The sequence below is a fragment of the Schistocerca americana genome, chromosome 1 (genome assembly GCF_021461395.2).
Source record: "Schistocerca americana isolate TAMUIC-IGC-003095 chromosome 1, iqSchAmer2.1, whole genome shotgun sequence".
NCBI lineage: Eukaryota > Metazoa > Arthropoda > Insecta > Orthoptera > Acrididae > Schistocerca > Schistocerca americana.
This window is the reverse complement of record NC_060119.1, coordinates 347,038,824-347,051,109: the sequence shown is the minus strand read 5'-3', so window position 1 is coordinate 347,051,109 and position 12,286 is coordinate 347,038,824. Positions and strand designations below refer to the sequence as shown.

Genomic DNA, 12,286 nt, shown 5'->3' with positions numbered 1-12,286 from the left:
GGAGACCTCAGAATCGAATATAATGAAGATATGAGAACAGATAACTAGCCATCAAGTCTGACGGCCAATTTTGAAGGATTCTGTCTGAAAGTTTGGCAGCTTGTTTTCTTTTTCTCTACATCTCTGTGTTTCAGATGTTAAATATAAAGTGCAGGAAAATGAAACAGAGTTGATTCATTTTTTAATGATGTTGTGATTATCAAGGAGGGATATGTGAACAAATAACTGCTGTATAGCTGTAAAATCTTCATGGTGATGTAAAAAGAAGATCCAGAAGCTGTAAAAAGAAGATCAAGAATGTTTTAGGAAAGAGATGCTTATGCCTCTTAAAGATTATAAGCACTACGTTAACTGTAGCTACGAATAATCTGACGTTTTCACAAACTCCAAGAAAATTATTTTGAATTCCATTAGAGAACATGAAACTTTTTAAAAAGATCTAGTGATTTTGTTAAATTCAGTTATCCTTTTTATTACCGTCAATGCTCATACGTTTCTTTTCAGATTGTACAGTTAATGGAAGGCTACATTCATTTTCTTGGTCTATAAAATAAAAATAACTGCTAGCTACATCACTATTTTCACTCAATTCACAACACTTTTCATGTTGTTATGGCATGTTAAAATTATTTTGAATTCCATTAGAGAACATGAAACTTTGAGAACATGAAACTTTTTTAACTGCTAGCTACATCACATTTTTCACTCAATTCACAACATTTTTCATGTTGTTATGGTATGTTAAATATATCACCTTGTTTGGATGATGGTAACATTTTCCATGAATTTGAGACTGACTTCTATTAAACATGAAATACTTAACATGTGATAAAAATATATGTCATAAATATCTATAGGAAATTTCCATAGACAATTTTCCTTGATTTTACAAGTTTGCAATGATTACTCTTATTGTAGTATTTATACATGTGTGACAAGTTATTCTCACCTATTTCCCATCCTTTTCTATGGAGCTGGGATCTAGACTTTGAACAAGAAGACAGGAAAATGTCTTCAGGCATTTGAGATATGACTGTACTGAAGAATTGCTAAGTGTGCCATGGACAGATAAAATTGCTGACACTGACATTCTCCACAAAATGAAGAAAGAAAAACTAAAATGTAAAAAACTACTGTATCTCAGCCATGCAATGAGGAACGGAAACAGATATAAACTGCTGCAGATCGTTCTTCAAGGAAAGGTGCCAGGTAAAAAAGGACAAGGAAGATGAAAAATATCATGGCTTGGAAGCTTAAGGACATGGACTTCACACACAAGTGAGAAACTTTCTTGTAAAAGTTACAGTGATACAGCTTATGATGGTCTCCAACATTCAGAACGAACAAGGAGGAGGAGGAGAAGGAGGAGGAGGAAGTGATGCTCAAACAATTATTATTTGAAATTAACGATTTGATGAGATGAAAGGTAGGAAATATCCACTGCAAACACAGAGGTCATGCAACACAATTTGATGCGAGTACTAATTCATATGAAAAATGTTATTTGATTTAGGCTTTAATGATTCAGTATGCACTATCATGTTTTTGTACATAGTGCTCCATATTTAAAATTTCTTTAGAATACTACTTGCAAGATGAATGAATACAATGTTGAATTCCATTAATTTTTTCTCACTAGTGTTATATACTTAATGAAGTACTCTGGCAAGGAGTACCTCTCTGAGGCATGACATCATCTGCCCTGTAACATGTTTATCTATTTTTTTTCCTTTCCCCTCCATATTATCTGCTAGCCATGCTAGCATCTGCTAGCCTCTACCTAATCATCGCTGTGTTAATGGAAGTTAGTTCACCCAAGAATTTCTATGTAACTAACTATACAAGATAATGTGGCTAGAATCACAAAATGTTATCTAGAACAAACCACACAAAAATGCACCAGCATGAAGCTTTGAAACTGTAAATTCATTTCTCTTCCTCTAGTCATCTGAAGGAGTGGAGATGTTCTGAACACTGTAGGGAACAATGTTAATAGGAGGAATTCTAGATTAATAAATTCAGTCAACAGCTGTGCACTGAACATTACGATAACATTTAATGTTTGATTTAGCTCATCATCAATCCTCTACAAAATATTTTGAACCTCAGCAACAGTCCATCCATTATCTTCAAAACTTATATCAGCAGGTAGCAAGGCACTTGCTGAAAAATTGGATGTAGCACAACATGTAAAAATTGGGTATTCAGTTGAGGATTATTTACAAAGCAGGATGGCCCACTAAGATATAATTGTCTCCAAAACGTTTACACTTCTTACACATGCAACTGATTTCCAGTACATCTCTCCAAAAATTTTGTAATAAAACCTATCAGTTTATTGTGTTTCACTGTACAGGGTGACCAGCCAGTCTGAGAATATTTTAGGGAAATTGGTTAAAAATTTTGTTTCAAAGGTACCAATTGTATCCTTAACTTTCTCAAAGTGAGTTCTCACAATTGCATACATGCCTGGTTTACAACTTTAGGTGTCAGTATCATGCAACTCCTCCTGTTGTTGCTGAAAACGTTACCATCATACCACTCTTTCCTCCTTTGCTAACAAAACTAGATAGATGCCCAACCCACACAATGATTAGGGAATGTGGGAGACGAGCCACATGTGTGGTTGCTGGAGTGTTGTGGTTTTTTTTAGAATGGTGCTAGAATGGTGTTACTCTACACCTCTGACAAGAATGTGGGCCTACACTTAAACTAGCATAGCAGCAGTATGAATCTTTGAAACATTCTCAACTATTAGTAACTGACTTACATTTCAGAGAAATTGCAGCTATGACTATTCATTATGAGCCACACATTATTCTATTTGCATTTTATGCATAATGTCTACTACTAAGTACTACACACCAGTTATAATTTAGTCCTACTAACTAATCAAAAGCTATCCATACCTTGCGATTTTTATCACTTTCTTGAGCTTCACCAGTTTTGATAGACGGCTTAGCAGGTTGTGCAACAGGTCTTGAATAGCCAAGCAACTGTAGTAAGCCTTCAGCTGCTGCACGCTTAGCCAACTTTTTGTTGGAACCTGTTCCTTGATATGTATGTTGACCCAGAGTCACCTGACACATGGAACCACAAATTAACATTCTGAACAATGTTCTTCAATTACATATAAATTATTTCATTAATTTTTGTCTTGCAATAATATGTCAAATAAACAAACAAACACTGAAACCAGTCCTAAAACAATAATATATCAATACACAGGAGCAACATCTCTATAGTGGGTAAGTGATTCAGAATGGGGACTACAGCATTTTCTCTAAAGATGTGGAACAGTAAGAAACAAGGAGTAGTACCCTAGAGAGATGACACTACTAATAAACATTTCAATTTTTATCAGCTACCTCTTTGCTTTTATTGAAGCAACATTACAGAACAGTTTATTATTGGGTTCTTGGTATGTTACGTCAGTGTTATTTAAAATTTACCGAGAGTCCATATTATAAAATTCTGGTTTTAAACAACTTCATTATCTTTAAGCTCTGCCAGGGAGACATCAACTTGTCACAGGAACTTTCACTGCTGGTGGGAACACTTGTGTGCTCCGAAGAAGCTGGGGACTATGGCAGCAGTAGCACAGCTACTGGCAATGTCACCCTGAACATAATGACCGTAACAGAGGAGCCAGATGGAGTGTGTTCTACAACACAGGAGAGTGGCGGCTCCATAGATATGGTTCTCAACCCTTAAAGGGGAGCTAATCCTGAACTGAAAATGTAGTCCTCCAGGTTTATTGTTGTGGGATAGAGCTACCTTACGAACAGCTTACCTTCGTAAATACTTTGACAAACAACACCAGACTGCCCTTTCGAAGATGAATGAGTAGGAATATCAGCATAACATGTTTAATCTACAAAAGGGAATATGTGTATATTGCTGCAAATGGTGGCTATGAACAGTGTCACTCAACAGAGCTGACGTATGGAATGGGACCTGTTGTACTACAGGAAATTATGTAGAAAGGAAGAGAAGAGATATCTAAACAGAAGTTCTCTCTGTAATCCTCAGGAAAAAGAGGAGAGACAGCGAGAGCATTGGATGAGGTTTATAGTGTCCTAATTTAATTTTTCTGAACATACACAGCTTATAATTAAAATTGCAACACCGAGAAGGATAGCAGATAACAGAATTTATTTACTGTGGTTATACAGTACTGTGGGAAGAATACTTTATCAAACTTTTAGACGACCTGTCGATAAACAAGTTGCGAAATAAAGTGCACAGTGTTGGCACCTCTGGCAGGGGCACAAGCTTTATAGCAGCTAAGTACATATTTTTGACCACAGTGTGACATGCTGGCACGCGCAACAGTAGGACACGCTCTTAACAAAGTAGTTCCGATCAGTGCTGACAACAGATTTCATGTTGTCCTATGAAATAAAATATCACAAAACCTTTAAAGATAGTGCACAGCCACCAGCATTAACATATCAGAAATGTAACAGCTGCTGTCAAAATTACCATCTATGCAAACCAGTGGATGGTAAAATTACCAGCTATGCAAACCAGTGATGATGGCATTGTGTACCAATGGCCTCATGTACCATCATGTCAGGTACTAGGCAATGTTTGTTATGCTGTACACAGAATTGGGATTCAGTGCAAGAGATGATACATTGCACATTCATGTCCAGGTTATCATCAGTTGCAGCACTGTTAGCACACCTCCCTCTGCTCCCCCATTATGGGAAGGCGCAACAACAGTTGTCGAGATGACAATTCATTATGCTATAGGCGTGTTGCACTGTTCATAAGAATACTTTCGTGCTGCACACAAGCCCGTTTCCTGACATAAGGTACACGACATGGTTATACAAATCTGCACGAGCAAGAGTATAATGAGTTTGTCCTCTCTGTTACAAATCGGTGGGGCCACTGAGATCATGCACGGCTTTGAATACGGCCATACTGCTCACTGACTCTATTTTGTACGATAAATGTGAGGTCCTAACTGACACGAGCAGCAATACTGAACAATGATAAACCTGCTACTGTCGAATTCTGACATGTGCTCACAGGCATTTCTCCTCCTGACGTGAGACATGACACTACGATCTTACAAACAAACAAACAATTTTCAAATATGTTTTCTGAATGAGAAACTCACTGCATAATTTTTCCTTATATACATAGTATGGATGGTGTTACTCCTACCTACTTTGTGTGGTTGCACTGAAATGCTAATCAAACACACATCTCAGCATGCAGTACACTTCATGCCAATTTGACATCTGTTGCACGCTGTCCACACGGAGTTGTTGTTCTAGTGGCTACTACCGCATGTGCTGCATGAGAAGACTCGGGTAAAGACGTGCTAAATTGTTTTCATGATCAACTGCGGGAGATTTGCGATAAAATACCTAGATATGAACTCATAATAGTCCTCGGTGACTACAACGCCAAACTAGGCAAGAAAGAGGCTTTCAGAAGTATATTTGGTACGAGAGGTCTGAAACTAGTAATAGTGGTCTGAGACATGACCAGTTTGCTGCCATGAACAGTTTAAAGACAGCAAGAAACTGTTTGCCAAGAGAAATATCTACAAAGGGACCGGTAAAATATCAGTAATGAATTACAAGATTTAACCATGCAATATACAAGGAAAAGAGGATAGAGGCTGCTCTGATATGTAGGAGGGGAAAAAAAAGAGAAGCCACAAGGGGGGAGGAGGTGGGGAGGGGGGGGGGGGGGGTTATGGAAGCATGTAACCACAGGAATGAAAGCAGAATTTATAAGAAAATGTAAAGAAAGAATTGAGGAATATAGATCTAAAACAACACTGTGTAGGGATAAAGAGTGAAAACTGCTAACAGATAAGATGCCCTGCATAGATGAAGAGAGTATTTCAATTCAAGTTTGTAAATAAATGCAACCAGAAGTGAGCAACTATCCTATCATACTGCAGAATAAAGATAAAAGGCTATGGACTGTCTAAAACGTTACAAAGCATGACGAACTGATGAAATAACTGTGGACTTGCTTAAAAAGGGGGACTTATAGAACTTATTATGCTTATATGGAATCAAGAAAGAACCTTAGAACTCTAGGTGTGATTCAACTTATGCAAATAAGCAAAGGTACAAAAGTTGCTGTTCTAATTACTGAGTTATTACCCTATTGACTGCAGCCTACAAAACTTTTTTCTAATATTATCCTCAACTGGCTAGCTTCATATTCAAAGAAATTTTAGGTGAATACTGATGTAGCTTTCAGTCAACAAGCAGACACATGTAAATGCATATGAATATAATAATGAGCTTCATAATCTCTATGTAGACTTCAAACAGTCCTTTGTTAGGCCTAAGGGAATGAAATGCTGGGTCTATTGTCTAAGTATGTCTTGTACATTCAAGCAACACTAGCTGGCTCCAAGGCTGCCATGCAAGTGGATGGATTATTTGATTTAGCATCAGTAAGGGAGTAATGTAATGGGAAGCCCTTCCTAAAGCACTTTTCACAATTACTCTCGAAGCAGTTATTCAGAAATTCAAAATATGTGGTTAAATATGGACATGCAAATGCCACAGATATAGCAATTAATAGCAGAAGAGGTAGTTCACTAGAAAGAACAGTGAGTGAGCTGAAGGAAGTAATGCAGCATAGAAGCATTGCTGTCAATAAAGATCAAGTGAATGACACTCACCATGAACAAAAATAACAACTAGAGTAAATTATCAGCAGCAGGATCAACTTTCAACATGTGTACAGCTTTTAACATCCAGAAATCAATATTAATATGAAAAATTCCATGTAAGTAGTTACTGTCTCCAGGATATTAAAACAAGACAAGTACACAGACCAGCAGCAACCTACAGATGTGAAACCTATTGTGTTTCCCACAAGACATTTCTTCGACAAAATATCTTTACAAAGATCTCTACATATAGGTTTAGTTTCATTCATTACTGCAGCAAGTACGGAATGTTTGTGGTCAAATGCTGCACTTCTCCTGCACTTGCACCAAGTGTCAAGAGTCATTTGGGTAAATAAAATGCTGAGGATCCTACAAGCTTTCTTCATGTTTTCTAAATTCCAAAAATTTCTTCTTATGGCCAAACCATAACAATTCTGTAATCTATCTATCCCAACATCCTTCAAGTGACCTTTACCACTTATCACCTTCCAGTACTATTTTGACTTTTCTTTTAATAATCTTCTCAAGCTGGGCTCCACTCTCTTCTGCACATGCACAGTGCATTCTAATTTGGAAATTGTGACACTAGGACCATAGGGTTCTTCTGCTCACATCTGGTCATAAGCCCTAAATTCTGTTTGTATTAACACCTCTCTTTGACAATGAATGATTGAAAATACTTTGAACTCCTGTTACTCCCATCTCATCATTTGCACCAACATAATTCTTCTGGCAGTTGTGTATATCCCCTTCCTCAGTTTTAATGCCACAAGTGATACAGCATTTGCTTTGAGCCTCTACAATTACCTTCCCAGAATCAAAGGATGTAGCCATCACAACACCATCTAGTGAAATGTGGTCACGTTCCTGCCCGCCACCATCAAAACATAAACAAATATCACCACATGAACTTCCCTTGATTGCTTCTTCAGCTGCTTTCTTCATTGGTAGGTTACAGACTTTAGCAACAGCAGTTCCAATAATTTCATTATAGGTCATAAATTTTGCAGGTGGATTTGTAATGTCAAGCATTGCACAAAAGAGTTTGTCTGCCTCGATACCTTTATCGATTCAGTATTAGTTTCAACACAATCCCTTTGCAAAGACATTGATTCTCTCCCAAAGATATGACACCATCACATTTTCTGCACACATTATTTTCGGAACTAAAATCACTGATCATGCTGAAGTTCACCACAATATTTCCAACTGAGTGTTCATCTCCACAAGCTGACTATGATGAAATGTCTTGAAGATACTGGAGTTTTTATCTTGAGGTACTGCTTTTCTTTACATCTGGCATTCTCGGTTTCTTTGATACACTGACTTCACTTACGTTTCAATTATTATTTCCTCTGCATTTTTCTTTAGGCAAGAATTTCTTGATTCACAGGATTTTTATAAAAACGTGCAAAACCAGAAAAAATATAAATCAACACTTACTTCACTCACAATAAATTTCAGTTAGTGCTAATAACAGAGTCAGAAAACAATAACAAATGTTAGCGGAACAAAAGATGTTGATAGCAGTTATAGGGTAGGAAATCTTGACATGTAGCAAATGGCTTGCAAGGAATATCAATATCAATGCAATTTTCTCAGCATAGTGCAGATCGCACAGAGCATCAGAAAAACAACCATAACTCAAGAACAAATTGAGGTATTTATACAAAACAAAAGCTGTGTTAAGCAGGAAATAGTGGGCTTTTCAAATATGCAAAAATTTAAAAATCTATTTTCTGAGCCTATTTGCCTTCCGTCCCTCCTTAAAAACGTCGGGAACATTCCTTGTTACTGCATTTCCTATTTATTTTATTTTATATTCTTCAGATCATATCTCTTCTTGTTCACTCACTATTTTATTGCTAATATTCCTTCTTCCAATTTGACCCTTTCCCATTCAGATCTAGAATGCCTCTTCATATCATTAAATCCCTCTTCACTTCACTCCATACTCTTCTCATTGCTCCGAAACTTTTTTTCACATCATCACAGTCACAGCCAACTTTACACCAGCTGGAGTCATGGAAGTGGCAATGCTGTGAGGAGGCCTACTACTGATGCAGTAGAGTGTTCGGAAGGGAAATACAAATTCTAAACAGTATGATTTCGAGTGTTGTGAGATGTGTAGTATCTTCCCTGGAGGATCAAAGGCCATGGATCTTTCTTTAAAATGCAAGTTTTTTACTGATTTGGTATTACAGAAGCAATCTTTAAAGATAACGTGACAGGGTGAAGTAATATAATAAATTTCGTAGACTTAACAAGTTAGTAAAACATGATGTGTTGTTTATAGTAAATTTGTATCATTTATTAATTAAATAACATTTCTTCAGATGGTAGATAAATAGTGTGTCTCAGGATACGCAAGCAGAAATGGTTACACTGGTAATAAGAACTACACCATGGTACTGTGGTTCTCAACATGTAGATATGCACTGAGCAATTCTGAGGAAAAGCTGCATAATTTCAAATAGATCCATTGTCTGTAAGAAGGAATTTAAAGAAGAGCGACTTTTAAAGACTTGCAAAGAAATGAGCATATGTATTCAGAAGCTTGACCAAAGTAACATGAAGGTGATTTTCGAAGAATGTTCCCCAATCTGACGCATTAACTAAGTTATTTAACTGACTCTGAATCTGGGAAAGCTCCAACTGGAAGATGACCGAGGCGAGAGAAGATCTTGGTAAGAGAAATGAAGAGGGGCTTGCAGAAAATGTGATTAAAAATTTTACTTGTACAAAATTTAGGCAGGACTGTACGAAGCGACAAGAGGTACCTCAATTAGAGCGCATGCTACTACGAAAGATTGTTAACATTAATTGAGTTTCTAAAAGTTATCAGTGCAAGCAATTTGGAAAATTCAAACTATTGTAAAGATTAACAGTTGTAAACTTATTGCTTCCTTACACATTTCAGTTGAAACCAATTGAAATAAACCAATATCCAAGAAATCTTATGTTATTCTCATACATCCGATTCTAATTTTTACCAGTTGGTTTGTCTGATTAAGAAACTTTGGTGATAAATCAGAATAAAGTAAAGTATATATCAATATCACATTGTAAAACCTTATGCTACCACACAACTTTTAATGCAGTAACTTAATGGAGATTTCTGTTCTAATTCCACATTTTTTCCCTGCACTTTTTAATCTTCCCTTTGAGTAACTGCTGATGGATATAGACACCAGAAACAAATCTATCCAAACAGTTCAACAGGAGTGTGTTGTTTCCCAAACCAGACATCTCACTACATCTTATTGAAGAAATTGATAATTAAATTTCTTTCTATTAAGGTGCTGTATAATATTACAAACCACTTGATGCATACTACATTTTTTAAAAAAAAGAGGAAAAACTGCCATTATCTTTTGCATTTCTAGCCATGGTAAAATTGTTTTCCAATGTGTTACACGTGTGCACAGCACACATGACATTTGTACAATGCATTATTTTTGTATATTGTAATTTTTACCTTTTTAAGAAAAACTCATATCTGCATCTATATCTACATAGATGGTCTGCAAGCCACTGTAAGGTGTGTGGTGGAGGGTACTCTGTTCCACTACTTGTCATTTCCCCTCCTGTTCCACTTGCAAGCAGAGCAAGGGAAAAACGACTGCGTGTGTGCCTCCGTATGTGCCATAATTTCTCGTATATTATCTTTGTGCTCTTTACGTGTGATGTATGCTGGCGGCAGTAGAATCTTTTGGTGGTCAGCTTCAAATGTTGGTTCTCTAAATTTTCTTAACAGCGTTTCCTGAAAAGAACGCCGTCTTCCTTCCAGGGATTCGCATTTGAGTTCTCGAAGCACCTTGTAACACTCAAGTTTTATTCAAACCAACCAGTAACAAATCTAGCAGGGCTCCTTTAAATTGCTTCAATGTCTTCCTTCAATCCAACCTGGTACGGATCCCAAACATTTGAGCAGTACTCAAGAATAGATTGCACCAGCATCCTACACACAGTCTATTTTACGGGTGAACCACTCTTTTCTAAAATTCTCCCAATAAACCGAAGTCGACCATTTGCCTTCCATATCATAGTTTCCACATGCTCGTTCCACCTCATATCGCTTTGCATCATTTTGCCCAGATATTTAAATGACTTGATTGTGTCAAGCTGCACTCTAATAATACTGTATCCAAACATTACAGGTTTGCTGTTCCTCCTCATCCACATTAATTTCCGTTGTTCCATTTTGTCTTGTATCCTCCTAAAGTCACTCAACTTCAATGCCTTACCGTACACCACAGCATATCAGCAAACAACAGCAGACTGCTGTCCACCCTGTCTGTCAAATCATTTATGCATACAGAGGCACACTTCCATGGGGTACTCCTGACGATACCCTCGTCTCTGATGAACACTCACCATCCAGGGCAACCTACTGGGTTCTATTATTTAATAAGTCTTCGAGCCACTCACATATCTGTGAACTTATTCCATATGCTTGTACCTTTGTTAACAGCCTGCACTGGAGCAAATCTAGAAATACGGAATTGGCCTGTTGTACTTCCTCCACAGTTCTCAGTACATCATGTGGGAAAAGGACAAGATGAGTTTCGCACGAGAGCTGCTTTCTAAACTTTGCCGATTCATGGATGTAAGCTGCTTAGCCTTAAGAAAGTTTATTGTATTTTAACTGAGAATGTGTTCCAAGATTCTGCAGCAAACAAAATTTAGGGATATTGGCCTGTAATTTCGCGGGTCCATTCTTTTACCTTTTTTAAATACTGGAGTCACCTGCACTTTTTTCCAGTTGCTTGGGACTTTGTGCTGGTTGAAAATTCACGATAAATGCAAGCTAGGTAAGGGGCCAATGCTGTAGAGTACTCTTTGTAAAATTGAACTGGGATTCCATCCAGATCTGGTGATTTACTTTGTTTTCAAATCTTTAAGTTGCTTCTCTATGCCAGGCATGCTTATTTCTATGTCATCCTTACGGGAGTTTGTTCGATGGTCAAATGACAGTATGTTTGTACGGTTCTCCTGCTTGAATGATTTCTTGGACGTGAAATTTGAAACTTTGGCATTCATTTTGCTGTCCTCAATCGCTTCACTGGTAAACAAGGGAAAGAATGAAAGCGATTTTGCATATGACCAGGATTTTCTTGGATTCTCTGCCAGATCTTTTGCTATGGTGTGACAGTGGTAGTTGTTGCATGCTTCACATATAGATCTTTTCACAGATGCACGAATCTCTACTAACTTCAATTGTTTTCATTTGTGCATCCCCTTTTGAACCTAGAGTGCAACAGCCTCTGCTTCCTAGGTATCTTACGAATTTTATTATTAAACCATGGCGGCTCTTTTCCATCCACTTACTAGGTACGTAACTCTTCAGATCACCATTTACAGTCTGCTTAAATTTTGCTTATAATTCTTCTACATCCATCTTACTGGTACTGAGTGAAGCCAATTCACTGTCTAAGAAAAATGTTCATAATTGCTTATCTGCTCTATCTACCAGAAACACTCTCCTACCCTTTTTGACTGATTTATTAACTTTCAAAATCATAGTTGCTATAACAACATCATGACTTTTAAACCCCATTGCTATACTGACATTGTCGATAAGGTCTGACAAATTTGTCGCTACAAGGTCTAAGATATATCCACTGC

The 12,286-nt window shown here is 37.2% G+C and overlaps 1 protein-coding gene across 2 annotated transcripts in view; it reads right to left on the bottom strand.

Moving 5' to 3' along the window:
- The window catches only part of LOC124599346 (double-stranded RNA-binding protein Staufen homolog 2-like), a 256,128-nt gene that overhangs the window by 66,119 nt on the left and 177,723 nt on the right, over positions 1-12,286 (bottom strand). For both annotated transcript variants that reach the window (XM_047136071.1, XM_047136070.1), the window contains exon 12: positions 2,910-3,080. In XM_047136071.1, coding sequence (XP_046992027.1) covers positions 2,910-3,080 — 171 coding nt within the window. The remainder of the gene's footprint in view (positions 1-2,909; positions 3,081-12,286) is intronic.